At 45.5% G+C, this 16,123-nt stretch overlaps 1 protein-coding gene across 1 annotated transcript in view; it reads left to right on the top strand.

The window, feature by feature from the left end:
• Positions 1-16,123, top strand: part of LOC104472166 (vascular endothelial growth factor receptor kdr-like) — a 90,352-nt gene that overhangs the window by 48,583 nt on the left and 25,646 nt on the right. The window contains exons 11-17 of the mRNA XM_010087736.1: positions 542-650; positions 6,689-6,982; positions 9,030-9,176; positions 10,827-10,952; positions 11,064-11,170; positions 12,252-12,387; positions 13,680-13,784. Coding sequence (XP_010086038.1) covers positions 542-650; positions 6,689-6,982; positions 9,030-9,176; positions 10,827-10,952; positions 11,064-11,170; positions 12,252-12,387; positions 13,680-13,784 — 1,024 coding nt within the window. The remainder of the gene's footprint in view (positions 1-541; positions 651-6,688; positions 6,983-9,029; positions 9,177-10,826; positions 10,953-11,063; positions 11,171-12,251; positions 12,388-13,679; positions 13,785-16,123) is intronic.

The following is a 16,123-nucleotide window of genomic DNA, read 5'->3' on the forward strand; positions in this document are numbered from 1 at the left end:
TGAACCGCTGCCTTTTTCTGTGTGGTGAATCTCCGGACAAGTGTTCCTTCCTTCTCCTTCATGATCATAGAATCACAGGATCACAGGGTGGTTTGGGCTGGAAGGGACCTTAAAGCCCATCCAGTGCCACCCCCTGCCATGGGCAGGGACACCTCCCACCAGCCCAGGTTGCCCAAAGCCTCATCCAGCCTGGCCTTGAACCCCTCCAGGGATGGGGCATCCACAGCTTCCCTTTCTTTCCACGTTGGCCAAGTGTCTCAGCACAGGCAGCTTCTCCCGAGCGTCCTTACGGCACAGGTTCTGAGGAAGGGTTATGGAACCAAGGGGCTTCCAAGCACAACTTCTAAGAGCGAGCTGGGACCCAAAGGGGCCACATCCCTCCCTCCCTTCTCAAGGGTTGTAGTAATGAGCTTCACTCATTACTAGAAATTCCTTTGTTAACTGTTTTTCTACTGTAAAACATACACTTACCCACTACTCCCAAGCCTCTGTGCCAAGTCCACACGACACTCAAAGCCTTTACTTTTCCTCTGCTCGGCAGATTGTGAGCGTGCTGACCATGGAAAACAGCAGTGCATCGGGAATCTACTACTGCGTGGCTTCCAACAAGATCGGAGAAGAAGAGAGGAGCATCAAGTTCTACGTCTCAGGTAAACAACACAAGAGACACCACACAAAAACGAGACACTGACGATCTGATTTACCTTCACACTTTATCAGGCTGGTGAGTGCTCGTTCAGCCTTGCCAGAATCCCAGACACACAGTCCCAGGCTCTTCTCCACATGCAAGGCTGGGTCCTGTGTCCGTGCACGGGTGAGTCTGACATGTCCAGCATCAGACCGATGCCCCTTGTGTCCTTTTCAAGCAGCAGATGCAGGTCCTGAATCTATCTGCCTGTGTATCAATGCAAGACTCGTGACATCTGAGTGCTGTCCTCATGAAACCTCTAGCAAAAGCTCCGTCCTTTGTAGTCTTCCAATGGCCCAAAGGCTCTCCCTGACTGCGGAGAACAGTTGGTCTCCAATTAAGTCAGCAGACACAGCAAAGGTGAGCAAGGCCAATATTCAGACCTAAAGCAGGGCTGGTGTCCCCGGGAGCTGTTGTGACATTGGATCCCTGCCCGGGCAATTAGCCTTTCCAGTGCCCTCTAAGGAGCGAGGAGGTGGACGTGCTATTTCTCCAAAAAACACAAATCCAAACAGATATCTGCTTAACCTTTCAACACAGAAATTCTTTAGTAGTGAGATCAAGACCTACATAATGCTTTTAGGAGAGATGGGAGTTTAAAAAAAGAGAAGAGTCCAGGGACAGCCTTGTTCAAGTGCTCAACCAGCACAGAGTCATCTCTGTGCTGACTTTCTGGATGACTGGATGTTGGCTGGTAGAATTTGCATCAAAATAACAATTTTTAGAACAAGGAGTGCAGAAATGTCCTGGATGGTAAATGGTTTCTTCCCCATGAAGGAAGTTCTTGGGGGCGAAACTCACTGGTGGCAGTGCTCTGCACTCCTCTGCCTCTCTTGGGTCCCGTGTTGTCTGACTCCATCGCTCTACAGTAATTCAGCACATTTCAAATCAGGCTAACCAAAAAAAGGCTCACCAAACATTGTTGGCATTCTTATTCCACAGAAGTGCTAATCAAAAATGTCACCCACCGATAACGAAGCTGGTTCCATAGGGGGGAAAAACTTCCCCTCCATTTACATCTTCTTTGTGCTACACCAATGCCACATGGAGACAGAAAAGGGTTTAAACCTCCAAAAGATATTTTCCAATAACTCTTATTTACTACAGAAAAAGCCCTTCAAGGGGCACTTTTGGGAGATGCAGCTCAGACTTAAGAGGTCCTCAAGATTTCCAAGGCAGGCTGAAGCCCAGCTGTTAATTTTACACTTCCCCATTTCCAAGTGTTGAGTCTCTCACGTGGGTTTGTTTCTGCTCTGAATTCTGCCAGCTATTATGTTTGGATGGGCAACTCAAAGCCGTATGTTCCCAAGCTATTTTGTAATACTGGGTGACTGAAACCAGTGCTGCAGCAACTAAATAAGCAACTAGCATAAGCTCAAAGGGTTAGATCAATCCACGCACCTTCCACAACTATGTTTTATTATAATAATAAAGTTATGGAGGGTTTTTCCACCCCACGGTGAGCTAATATTTCAGATTTTTTTTTTGTTTTAAGATCAATCCAGGAATGTTTTGAGACACAAATGCTTTAATCATGCAATGTTAATTATGAAGGAAATGAATCACTGGACAAAATTACTGACAGCGGTTAGAGTGGAGCTGTTTCCACCAAACAGACCGGGAGGTGAACAGGGCTTGGCAGGACAGATGTACTCTTGCCTGTGAAGAACAGCCAGTGAGCCTGTGCCATTCTGGGGAAGGGGCAGATGCGGAACGAGCACGACTGACATTTTTAGAAGTGCTGTGTTTAAAAATAGTGGTGTTTATGGATTAGAAAGAAATGAAATCTTTCTAAATGTGGCCATCCTGATCCTAAAGTAGGTCATGCTGCAGCGGTAAAATAGCAGCAGAGTGACCTGCTGCTGGGTTTCTTTATCATGGTCCTCTGCTGGGTAATGCCTATTGCTCCAACAAGCCGCCGGGCCGCTGGGCAAGCTGCTGCTGAAGGTCTGCCTCAGAGATTAAAAACCCCCCTGTCTTCTCCTGGTGCATGAGTGATGTGTGGGCCTTCAGGACAACACCTACAAATGTCTGCAGCCCTTCACAGTGCTCTGTTCTCTGTAAAACAGATGCTAGAGTCCACAATTAATTCAGCAATTTGTGGTTTTTAAGACCTGCTCTCCCATTATCTCCTACCAACACACAGGCTGGTGGATCCTGAGCTGCCTTCAAACATTCCGGCTGAATTGAGCTTAATTAGCTTCTCCCTGCTCAGCAGGCTAAAATCTCTTCTTCTCAAACCCCTGTTTCGCTCGGGCAGGGTTGGAATGCTTAGTGAGGACATGGCAGAGTGTTAGAGAGAAACTTCATCGGGGGTCGTCCGGCTGCACCTGCCTTCTGGGGACACGCCTGACTGCAGCCTGGTGCTTCCATCACCACCACATCCATCCCACAAAAACCTATTTATCCCAATGGAATAATGTCAACAGCCATTTTGTTCTTCCACTGCAAGCCCCCACAAAAACTCCCACGGACACTACAAATAGCACTGCTATCTACTTTTAAATAATTTCTTTGCGAGCAGAATTCATTTCAGTGAAAGGTCAACTGGGTTTGGAGATCACGCTGAAACCAAACCATATAAGGAGTCCAACGAGATGAGAAATCTTATCATTCAGTGAAAGCCCTGAAGCCTCTCTGAGCCCTTTCTCCAGATGTCCTTGCTGTCAGTGTCCCACTGAAGCTCTCCCAAAGCCGTTCCCGGCAGCAGGAACTCCAGAGCACTGCAGTACCAGTGTCATCCATCAAGCCCACGCTTTGAGTAAATCCTTTTTACTGTTTCTCCTGCCTATCTTGCGTACGACAGTTTTGACACCAGTGTTCCTGTTTCAGCCAGATGACCATTTTGTCACAGGCAGAGGCGGTCAGATGTGCCCCACGTCATGGCCCATCACCAAAGGACACATTCAAGGCAGACTGCAACCTTCCCAGCGCAGTGAAAAGCTGACCCCATGTCTCCTGGAGGCATTCTCTGCCATGAACAACTATTATTTACCTTCTAATCTCTGGTCTGCACCTTAGAAAGGGCAACTCTATCTTACTGTAGGTCCACAGTAAATCAAATTCTAGCCTTTGTATGACTGTACGACATACAACAGAATGGGATCCCACCCATACGAAACCTCTGCGTGTTCTTGGAATACAAATCAATTATGATAAGAAGAACAAATAATAACAAAAGCTCTTTTTCAAGGGTTTATCTGATTGCAAAAACAACTCAGAAAAATGGAGTTAAAGATTTCTACCAGAAAGAAAATATTATATTTCAAACATGAGATAAAAATCTGCTCTCAGATACGTACTGGAACAATGCATGAACTGGGCTGTCCTACAACTGCTTGCCACTCTCAATTTGCTTATTCCTGACGTGTTTACAGGATTTATGAAAAGCTCTGCGCTGTTTCAGATGGTAGGGCTCACCCTTTCTTTTTCTCACTCTCCCTCCATGCATATGCCTGATGGAAACCCCCCAACCCTGACAGGCACAGGGATGGAATTTGGGAAAGAGCAGAAGTTTTGAATTACACAGATTATTGTGCAAAGCACAGGAAATTAAAACCAATTAATTCCTTGTAAATACAAATGGAGCCAGACTTGCTTTTGATTTATGCTGACTTTTTACCTTCCCCCAATGGCTCATTTCCCTATTTTGCCATGCAATCCCGCACGGTCGAGAGTGAAATTTGTGGCTACTACACTGTAACACAATACGAAAGACAAATGTTTGGTGACCGCTGATAAAAGAGAAAAGGCCCCATGGCGCATTCTTTTAGCCAACTTATTAGGAGTCTTATAAAACATTGTATCTGTTCAGAGAGAGGAAGTTAATGACTGCTCAGGTTCAAGATTGTGTAAGCAAAGCAGATGAACTGACTTATAATGTGCTCTCAAAGCTGCAGTTACTCTCCAGATAATCCAGGTAGGAGGAGAAAAGGGAGAAGAGCAAGAGAGAGGTTTTTTTATTCCTCTCTTTTTCCTTCCACTGTAATGAAAATCAATGAATATTCTATTAGAACAGAGAGAGCTTCTTGAAAGGCTAACAAGATGGAAGAGAATAGCACAGGTTCCAGCTAAAAATATTCAAAATGCTAAATAAGAAGCGTCAGTAGAAGAAATGATAAGAAAAACAAGCCAGGCCTCTGCTCCCAGAATGTTAAGTTGGTAGAAAAAACCCTGCACTGGTTTGGTCCATCAGCAAGACAAAACTATCGCGTATCCTTCACAATGCAGGGCTTGGAATTAACACATCGAATTAACTGGGAACTTGTACCAAAATGTCAGAGATCTCCACGTGCTCCAGCCCATGCTGGATTCAGGAGAGATGCTGAGATGCTGCTCGTGCCACATCCCCATGTTTTCACTGGACCTTAATTCTTTCTGTTTAGAGAAGTTCTGCTGGCCTCAGACTTTCCCCCCTTTTTGGTAAGCATCATCCTGACGTTGGAACCACGCGACAACGGATGCAGTACACAAGTCAGTTTGAGTGTACAGCTAGCAGGAAGCAAGAAAGAGAGCAGCTGAGCCTAACAAAACACTGCATAAAGTAAACTGAAATTTCATGAAAAGGAAAGAAAAGAAAAATACCAATTTCCACAGCTGTGGCCTGAGGGGTCTCTTCTCTTTTTGGATATTTTGTAAAACATTTCTGGTGCCAGTCTTTAAAAACCATGAAGAAAAGTTTATTGGTTCTATTCCAGATGACTTGTGAAGAAGAGAGACATTTAATCATGTCTGAAAGCTCCTTCAGGGCTCTCTATTTTATATAATATATGGCTTGTTATACGGCAGATTGGTTATTTCAACAGCCTCGCTATTTATGCTCAACTATAGCTTCGGCAAAACTTTTTGCAGGAGTTTGCAGTGTGAACGCCTGGCCAAACGCCAGCTCCCATGTGGAATTTGTCAGATTGCAAGTGCAAGGCATGCTTGCTCCCCTTTAACTTCTGTCCTTCTCAAAGTACCGTCCATTTGGCTGGAGAAAGAATCTTACTGACAGCCTGGTACCGAAGCAACAATCGATGAGATTTATTGCAACCACTGTCCATGTTCAGAAGGGAGTCTGGAGGAAGTCCTCCCAGAGTGTCCCATCCTTCTGCTATGCCTGCTAAAAATTATAAAAGATTCCTCATAACTCTCGGCTGCTTGAAAATCCTGACCTAACAGATAGGTCACCAAAACTACCAGAATAAAAAGGGAAAAGAATGTATTTCAGACACAATTTAATTGCAGGTCTCTGGCAGCTAATGCAGTGACAGGAATATGGCTGTAGCCAGGCTCTGCCATTCTACTCAGAAACACTTTCTTCTTGTCTTCAGATGGATTCAGTTCACCACTTCAGGAAAATGGTTGGGTTTTCTTCTGGAGTGAACAGTTACCAACACTATAGCAAGACACACCTTACTCCTTTGTGGATAGATCGGAGTCCTGCCTCAGAGTATTCCTCTGCTACATATGACAGCCTCAAGGACTGATACATCACCAGATCAGCTAATCCATGCAGTGATCACGTAAATATCCACCAAGGCACAAGTGATGAAAATAAATATTGGCAGAGTCGAAATAAGAGAGAACTGGGAAGACTGTTCAGTGGTGAAGAGAGTGTTGCTTCCAAGAAATGGGAACAGGTCTCTTTATTCTTAGGCAATGATACTCAAGCGCTGACTGCAGATAGGAAGAGAAGAGCTCAGGAACACATTTGCCTACCTGGATAGCAGTCTCTCTGGATTAAACTCCCTTGGTCCATTAACTATTTATAAACTTTCAATTCATTATTTGAAAATGTAACTACTAGAATACGGACAGCCAGACTACCCCAGGTCAGCACTGGGCTGTGAGAGGTACATTCAAGCCCCGGTGCCTGTTTGCACGTACAAATGCGGGTCTCATTAAATCGGCTCATTCCTTACGGCTGGTCTTTGAAATGTGACCGTCAAGTTGCCACCAGGCAGCCACAGATCTCAGTTGTGACCTACTTGTAAGCATGCTTTCTCTTCCTCCTAGATGTGCCGTTTGGGTTGCAAACCGAGCCACAAGTCACCACCATTGTGGGGAATGACGTCCGGCTGACGTGCCGAGCCTCCAAGTACATCTACAGCCACCTGGCCTGGTACCACCCCTCCCCAGAGGCGGCTGGCCGCGACTCCCTGATCACAAAAACCGACAACTATTCCATTTCTTTGACGCTGGTCATTACTAACGTCACCAAGGAACAGAGCGGCCTCTACAAGTGCAGAGCCCAGAACCAGCACAACAGCACCGACACGCTGGAACAGCACACCCAGCTCCTCGTCAGAGGTAGGTCCTGCCCGCGGAACAGGGACATGCCGTGGTTCTGCTGCGGGAGCAGAGATGCTGTGCCTCTTCTGCTGCCTTTGAAGCCTTTCAAAGCAGAATGTGCCCAGCATTTCTTAGGGACTGTCTTCATACAGACTCCGTGCTCTGCTATGGGTTTTTTCTGGCATTACTCTATGTGGATTGACACCTGGCCATAGATTTTACTCATTCAGCCACTGCTGGTTTTATATAAAATATTTGCCTTACACATAAAGGTGGTTTCAGGTGCATTTTATCCTCCCAACTCCATGCTGGGTGCAGATACAGACCGAGGAGAAAAGGCATCACCCACCACGTTCCTAACAGCACAACTCCTTTGGGACTGTCACCCCAGATCAATAGGACTTTGGTAGAAAACTGCACCCACTCACTGCCAGGATGATCTAGATTCCTAAATAGATTTGGACCCAGCAGATGTAATCACAAATGTCACTGGTCAAGTGTATAACCAAGCGACACGTGCCGTTCATTCTGGGTAAGTGGGATGCCCTTCATTGTAATAACAATATTTTCTTACTTACACCCAACCCCCCAACTCCTTTATTTTTATAAAAACAGAAACACTACAGATCCTGAAGACTGGTTTCTCTGGCTACGCGATTACATAGGGTAGGACACTTCTTCTGGTAGAAACTCAGTGGAAATTAGTGAAGCTTCCTTTGCTTCATAGGGAAGAAAGTGAGTGAGGGGCTCTAAGCCTTCTCAGAAGAAAAAGTGCTGCTGGAAGGGGGAATTTATTAGCTATCTTCCAAGGGTGAAGAAAAACCCAAAGCACAGAAATGGAACAGAACTGCAATAAACAGCAGTAAGCCAGGGTGCAGAAGCCAGAGTCCTTCAGAAGCCAAATTAGTGATTTTCCGATTGGCTTCTCCACTTACACTAATGGCTAATGAGACACCGAAGGGACAGCTATTGTCACTTAGGTAGAAACCAGGCTGTGCAGTGCTGGCTTCATCCTGGTTTAAGTGAACGAGCACGTTTCCCGTGCAGCCAACACCGCCCTCACCGCCCCATCCTCCTCCTGCAGGCACTCACACCAGGAGAAGATGTTCACCCACGCCGCAGCTGTGGCTAGCGCAGCTCTCATACCTGAGTGGGAGGTGATTTATTTTAAGAAATGGCATGAGCACCTGCCTCTTCCTAAAGCGCAGAGGAAGGGAAGGAATCTCACCCTGGTATTACAGAGTGTTAGCGGTTTGGCTTGGCCCCACGGCCGGCACCGGAGCCACCTGTCAGCATCATCTGACATGGAGGCACTGGGCTTTCTCTGCACTCGCCATCCAGGCAATTCCCTTTCCTCTCTCCTGGCAGATATTTTTATTCATTTAGTCAAATTGCCGCCTACACAGACACCTACACACAATAGCTATGGGAAAAACACAGCTAAACTGGGAATTCATCCATGGGAGAACTGGAACCTTGATCACATTCTTCTGAGAACGACGGGGGTCTGTTCTTTGTCTGGCACAGGTCAGAGAGGCAATCCTTCCGGAGAACATGTGTGGAAATGCCCCTCCAGTCCAGCCCTCCTTCCCCTCTACAAACAAGGGCTTTTAACTGGACTAACACCACCAGCTACTGTCCTTGTTGCAGGTTTTATGGTTTTTTTATGCTGTGCTTGTGTTTTTATTCATTGCCTTCCTGTACCTTTTATAAATGAACACAAAGTGGAGGTTAACACGCTTTGTAGTAAGTAGATAACTGTACCCATGATGGAGGACACAAAATCCTTAGAATGGTTTCCTCTTTGCCTCCTCCTTTCTTTTTTTGCATTCCCTTTGCATTTGCTCTGCCCACTCACTGTCCTCTGTTTGCTTCAGAGGACGAGAAACTCAAGGAGGTTTGAGCTGAAGCTGGATATAAGCTTAGTCAGTTTGAAAATAAGCCGAAGGAGCTCATGCACTCCTCCCATAATATTTTGGGGGAATTTTGCGACCACGAAGGCAGCAGAGCTGTGGAAGGCACCTCCGGCAATCTCACTGTGTCCTGTTTTCCTTTGTGACTGCAGCAAAGGCAGCACCGTACGTGATACAAAACCTCACAGACCTGGAGGTTAACATCAGCGGCAAGATCATTCTGGAGTGCAAAGTCAGCGGAACGCCAGAGCCTCAGATTACGTGGAGGAAGAACGGCTACCCCATTTCAGCAGCCTCGGGTGAGTGTGCTGGCTTCCCAAGCGTGCCATGGTGTTGATAACGGACTTGCAGGTTCACCACAAACCCAAGACCTACAACTCCAGGGCTCCTGCAAGCGTGGCTGACTCAGGATGGAATACACAACCTCAGAAAACACGCACACAAATCCGAGTATGTCCGACCACTGCGCTAGGCTCCAGCTTGGACTTTGACGTCAAAGCTGCCAACCGGTTGCAACCCAACGGCTGCTTATGCAGCTTGGCTTCCGCATGAGGCAGTGCTCGTGCCTGCAGAGCCAGCTGGATCGCCTGCATACATTAGCACAGCATTAGTAAATCAAGGAGTACCGAGCACTGCTGCTCAGTCTGCTCGCGCGAGACAAGAGATTGCACACAGAACAGAGACAGAATGTACCTGCTCGGCAGGTGGGTCTGAAAACACAAGCCTGACCCGTCCAATATCCTTGGGGCCCGATGAGAATATATTGCAGCAAATTGTGGGCGCTCACCTAAGTCAGGTGCAAGGCATGCCACGGCATATGCCACATCTTTATCTCCCACAATAGAGTAAAGAAAATGTGCTCAGCCTGTACAGAACAGTGCAGCACTGCATGGCAGGGAGCTTACCTGAGCCTAGAATTCAGTCTCGGCTCTCTGTCCTGAGATCTCCTACAAATCATGGAGAATCCCATGTCAGTAGCTGGTCCTGTGACTTTAATTTTGCATCTTGGACTCTGTAGGAAATCTAGGATCATCCATAATTCAGAGCAGACTGTTCTGAGAGAAACTCTTTATAGCTACTGAAATTTTATAAATAATTCTAGAGGGACAAGCATGTACCTCATCCAACCAATGGAAACATAAATAAAATATTTGGAAAAAACACCTCAGGGTAAATATTTCAGCACAGAGCATGGCAAATTATGTGCAGTACTCTTGTTAACATCAACAGGATTCATAGGCAGAACACCCAGAAACTCAAAATGTCCTTCCTTTTTGGATTCAAAGCCTGACCTGTTTCCCTATTTCTGCCTCAAACATATCCTTAGCGAAACAGAATCACTCCCAGTTTTGCACCACAAATCAGGAAAAATTAAATGTGGAAAATTCATCAGGAAAATTAAATGTAGAAAAGCCTCACATAGGTCATACCTAGGCAACCTCCCTCTTCCCACTCCACCTCCAGCCCCCAGCTGCCAGGATTGAATCCAGGATTGCTCCTTGCAGTGATTTTTCCAGGGATGTGCATAACCTGATTCCACATGTTAGAACCCCCATCACTTCCCACAGCCTCCAAGGCAGCAGCTTTATCCAATAATTTCACAAAGTTCCCTTTTCTTTTCCCCCAGTGTACCTTACTGCTATCAGAAAACCTATCTTCCCGTCACTTCACTAACGTCCGTAGAAGTTTTCTCAGGCTCTGTCTGCTCATAATAAGCTAACGGCCACATTTGCTGTTGGTTAGATGATCCTGAAGCAGGTTACATAGTTATCGAGGAGCAAAACAACGTCAGGGGAAAGTTGTTGCCAGACCACAATGAGGAGCAGGGTATTAAAATGTGTGCAGTGGGTCTGCGTGGATGGGAGCTGGCTTTCAGTTCCCTGTCTCCTACAAGCACTTGTAGGCAGGTAGGTTATTGTGATAATACTAACCAAAATCCCTTACAACAGGAATTTCCATGGAAAATAATACCCTGGTCATCGAGCGAGTGAAAAAGGATGACGAAGGGCTCTACGAATGCAAGGCATCCAATGACATGGGCCAGGACACCACATCAGCCTTCATCAAAATACAAGGTGAGTTCCCGGCTGCGGCGAAACACTGACATTGCGTTGGACTGATGAGAACTGTTGTTCAGTCGTGGACTTTGGCTACATTGAAAATTTGGTTGTACATTTCACTTACAGGTTCTGAGGAGAAATCCAACATTGAAGTTATCATTCTGGTCTGCACTGGTCTAGCCGCCACCCTCTTCTGGCTGCTTCTGACCCTGTTCATTCGGAAACTGCGAAAAGTAAGAGATCTTCCCTACTGCACCAAGGCTCTGGGATCGGGCCCCCTTTATGTGTAGCATCAGAGTCTAGGGATGAATGTTTGGGGCAGATGGTAGAAAAACTGTGCAAAATGTTCCTACAAAATTTCAGCCCAAGATTTCCACTGTTAGACCTTTGATTTCGCAAGAGATCACTTGCACTTGTGAAATTTCCACCCACTTCCATGGTACCATAAAATCGGGTTCTTTCTTCTTTGAGTCAAACAGTCTTGCAAGATTAGGCAACCAAAAAAAAATTCTAAATCCCCTAAAATGAGGGCTTGATTTCAGCCCTTGTCCAATAGGATTTCTCTGAAACAGGCATTAAAGGGGCCCTGCTTTAAGAAAGATCCTAGGATGCTTGCTCTAAAAATGAGCTCAAACCACACAGCTGCTTTCATCGCCAGGTCTTCCTATTCTTTCATCTCCCTGTTGTGACTCAAAAAAGTAATGTTTCAGTAAATTCCCAAGGAATTTAGGTCTGTTTTTCTGAAAACAAGCAGCAAACTGAAGGGCAACCACAGCTGTCTGCTCTGAAGCTCACCAAACTACAGTTCCAGTGCTCACCCCTAATGCTTGAGCAAAATTTCCCCTCCCGTTGCAAATACAGGGATTAAATGAATGTTTTCCTCCTTAACCTCAGCTTAACAGAGCTGTGGACAACAGTGAATTTCCTTTTGCATTTTACCCCCATGCAAGTCTGCTCACAGGACCCAGCAGTGCACCAGGAACTGCAACTCGTGGCGTTCCCATAGAAAAGCACCGATTTCCTTCGATAGATCCAGGTGGAAGACAGTGATGGATTTTGTGTCCTCAGAGTGTTTACCAACATTAATCAGTGACTCTTCCCAACACCCATGAGTGGCAGGCATACATAAACATTTACTTCCCAGATGTAAAAAACAAGAGAGGCAGGAAGCTGAAGCGTTCAGAATAAATTTCAGAGCTAAGCCTGGAATTGAGGGAAGTCCCCAGCCAGCACTCAGTCTTGCCGACAACAGCTCTCTCCCATTAGAATTGCAAGGTAAAGACTGCGAATAATTTCTGCCCACCCTGTTTTTAGCCTGATGCCACAGACATTAAAACAGGATACCTGTCAATTATCATGGATCCAGAGGAAATGCCTCTTGACGAGCAGTGCGACCGGCTTCCCTATGACAGCAGTAAATGGGAGTTCCCAAGAGACAGGCTGCGCCTGGGTGAGTGCTTTGGGGATTATTTCTGGGATGATTTCTACCGCTCCTCAATTTCAGGGATGTTGTATAACCCAAGAAGCAGCCTATCATTTAGTGCCAGCATACTACCATCCCTGGGGAAAACTGGCACAGAATTCAGGATCGTCCCTAATGGGGGGTGAAACAGGGGATTTGGTAAGAAAAGCAAAGATGTTGTCTTTCTCAAAATAGCTACCACCTCTTTTTCCTTCTTGGAGAAACAAAGCCAAACCCTTGACAGGCAGGAAAGGTACCTCCAGTTACTGTCCCTGCCAAAACTATGGTTTACACCTACAGAGGAAAAGCGAAAGAGAAGTCAATCTGAAAGGTGACAGTCTTTCAGTGACTTTTGTTTTGAAGAAATCTATCAATTCAGCAAATAATCAATTCCTTATCAATCATTTGAACTTTGCTTTGAGCTGTGAAGAGCTATCATGAAAAAATGAACCAAATTTCATTCAGCAGCTCAGCTCACTGGATGATGGAGCAAGAAAATGTAAAAAGCAGGTTGTGTTTGTACAGAGAAACAGCAACATCTGTGTGCAGTGAGGAGTGCAGGGAATAGATCTCTTATCTTCTTCAGCTGGAAAACATGGAAGGAGGAAGACAGACAAAAATAACAAAAACTGAGACGATGGTGGGACACTAGCAGAACCAAGAGGCAGACCATGATGACCAGTGTGCTCTGCTGCGTTGTGGGTCAGAGCCTGCAGAGCACACCAGGTAACGCAGGCATGAAAATTCAAATGGAAGGGAAAATAAAGAAAGATTATAATCTTACATTCCATTTAGTACAGCTTTTACATCAAATAAATGTCAATAACTGAAGGGTTAAAGGGTTCAGACTGTCTGAGAGCCTTAGCTGGCTATCTCCGTGACTGTGATTCATGAGGGATGAAGGTTCCACAATTCTAAGTTTAACCCGAACGCTGACTTTCCTGGGCTTCAGGACAACACTATGTAGTGTTTTTACCCTTAAGCCATGTATATATATATATATATATTCAGCCTTGCCTTCAGCTGAATGCAGATTTATTTATTCTACTCTCTTCTATCACATACTGTATTGCATTAGAGTCGTATGGATATAAATCATACTGTTTATATCCATACACTGCAAATATGTGATACAGGCTTCTATTGACTCTCGGTCTACGTTGTGCCTGGGCATTGGAGTCCTGCACTTCTTGCACAGCTGAGAATGCATGTTTCCCTCTTATCTGATGCAGACTGTCGTGAAGTCCCCTTTGGCTCATTCTTGACTCTTGCTTCTCTAGGTAAAACACTGGGTCATGGTGCTTTTGGGAAGGTGGTGGAAGCGTCTGCTTTTGGCATTGATAAATCTTCAACCTGCAAAACAGTTGCCGTAAAAATGCTTAAAGGTACATATCCCTCTGAGATTCTCAAAAGACTCCTCAGGGAACCTGTGGGCAATGAGGCTTCCAGTTCTCAGCTCCAAACCAGTCCCAAGTTCATTGTGTTCAGAAGGGAGTGGGTTCGTCATATGGGAGCAATTAGTCATTATACAGTGGATGTGGACGTGTAGGAAACGACAAGGGGGCTCCTTGCTGCGCTACTGATTAAGTCTTGTATTCCTAGAGGAAAACAGCAGCTTCCAGGTCTGTGGGGTTAGGAGGGAAACAGATTACAGAATGTAATTACATTAGATAGTCTGAAATTGGATCTAAGCCTTCGATCACAGCCCTTCCAGATGCAGAACAGTTCAAGGGGTTGAAAAAAAAGCAATGCCAAGGGAGTGAATTAGAGACAACTTGCTTGCAATTATTGAAATTAAGGAAAGCTTTTACCACCAGTGGAGGGGAAGGGGGGAACTTGGGGACTATTCTTTCACATTATATTTACATACAAAGCCTCTGCAGACAGCTTATGAATAAATGCATCAGCCTGTACATTGACTACTTGGGTTGGAGGTTTTTAACGGTTCACTTAGGATTTTTTCAGAGGTACAATCGACGCTGACTGGATGGCGTTTCATAGCCCACACTGCTCTGCATTGCTGCTGCATGACACTATTAACCCCTGCAACGCCATGATTCAGGAACTTCTATCACAGCATTTGGCTTCTGTTGCTACCTGCCTCTCCCGATGCTCTGCTACTTCCCATGTCTGAAATTTCAAAAACATCCATTTATCACTTGTCTGAACCTCCTCTGAGTCTGGTTTCCCTTCCCTGCATTAGTCAGTAGATCTTCAGATCATCTTCTCTCCTACTGTTGTTTCTTCTGTTCCATGCCCATCTCCAGATCCATGAAATATTCCAGAAGCCCCTGATCCAGACATGGTCCCTTCTTACTGCCCTGGATAGCTCTGGGTTTTTATCATTTCCACGCTGTGCTTCCCAGCTGATCCTCATGTCAACTCTACCCCACCTGCACATATCCAGCAAATGATTTGACAGTTCCTCCATCATTTTACACCTTCCTCCCCCAGTGGAAGCAGCAGCCTCCTGCTCTAACTGTCCCTCCCCAACTAACATGCCCATAAGTCATCACTCTTCCAAATAAAGCAGATTTTCTAGTACGAGACAATACATTCAGGAAAAATTAAAAAAAAAAAAAAAAAGGCTCTGAAGATGTCTGCATTTCTGTAATTCTAGCATTGTCTGTCATTTCCATGAAGTAGGCTGGTATCACTTCTGGGCTGAAGGCTAAAACTGAACGTGCAAGATTACCTGAGACACTTCTAGGGTTGTTGTGTTTAGATTTTGCCAGGCGTGTGTTCTGGCTTGAGCCAGGGTAAATCAGGAGTAATACCACCCACGTACACACCCCTCTGCAAACACTGTTGTCTGCAGAAATCTTGGGCTTGGAATAGTTCCATCTTTATGACACGATTTGGTGGAAGACTTGTTTACGGAGAATTCCACAAACAGATGAAGAGGTTACATTTGTCACACCAAATGATCTGTTATGTAACTGTTTCTTCATATTTAAATCTTACACGATGCAAAGGCAAAACCAGAGGAAACAGGACACAGCCCCTTTTGTTAAAATACATCATGAAAGTTTTGGAAAGTAGGCAGAGGAAACAAGCCAGCATCTGAGCAGCGTTCTGGTCTGAGAGTGCCTGCCTTGGCTTTGGCAGCAAAAGAGGCTGGAACCCACTGGCCAGCCAGTGCTTCATCGAGTGCCAGGGTCACGGTTCACACAAATGTGGCCCCTCTGCTCTGCTGGAAAATGTCATTGCTCGGGTCAGTAAGATCTCCCAGGGCTGAGGTTTAGTATTGCTGTACATTTTGGGACCAAACTTACAGATGTGTTGGATTCCTCCATCACCTGTGGAGAGTTGCTCAGTGGAAAAATATATTCTGAGGTATTGTAAAAAAAGTACTGCTAAACTGTCCATCACCGTTATAGACGGAGAAGCACATTCTTCTGGGTGCTGTTGTTGCTTGGAGTGGTTGGTTGCTCCTTTGCTAAGCTTGCAAAATTCAGCCCTTGCAAAGGCTCCCTGGTATCTGATTTGGGGGGAGGGCTCTCCTGCAGGACAGTAACCCTCCATAACCCACGCGAGAGAAAGGAAGAGTCACCCAAAAGATAAAGTGTTATTCCACTTCATAAAGGTCAACAGACAATGAAACGGATGAATTATTATCTGTTTATGAGTCTGAAAAGCAAAGATACTGCAAGTAACCTGGGTGGGTTTTGTTTCCAAGCATAAACAGGATCTTGCTGTGTCCTGTTAAAAATATCCTGTTGTG

This window comes from Pterocles gutturalis, unplaced genomic scaffold (assembly GCF_000699245.1).
Source record: "Pterocles gutturalis isolate BGI_N339 unplaced genomic scaffold, ASM69924v1 scaffold13256, whole genome shotgun sequence".
In the NCBI taxonomy this organism is placed as follows: Eukaryota; Metazoa; Chordata; class Aves; order Pterocliformes; family Pteroclidae; genus Pterocles; species Pterocles gutturalis.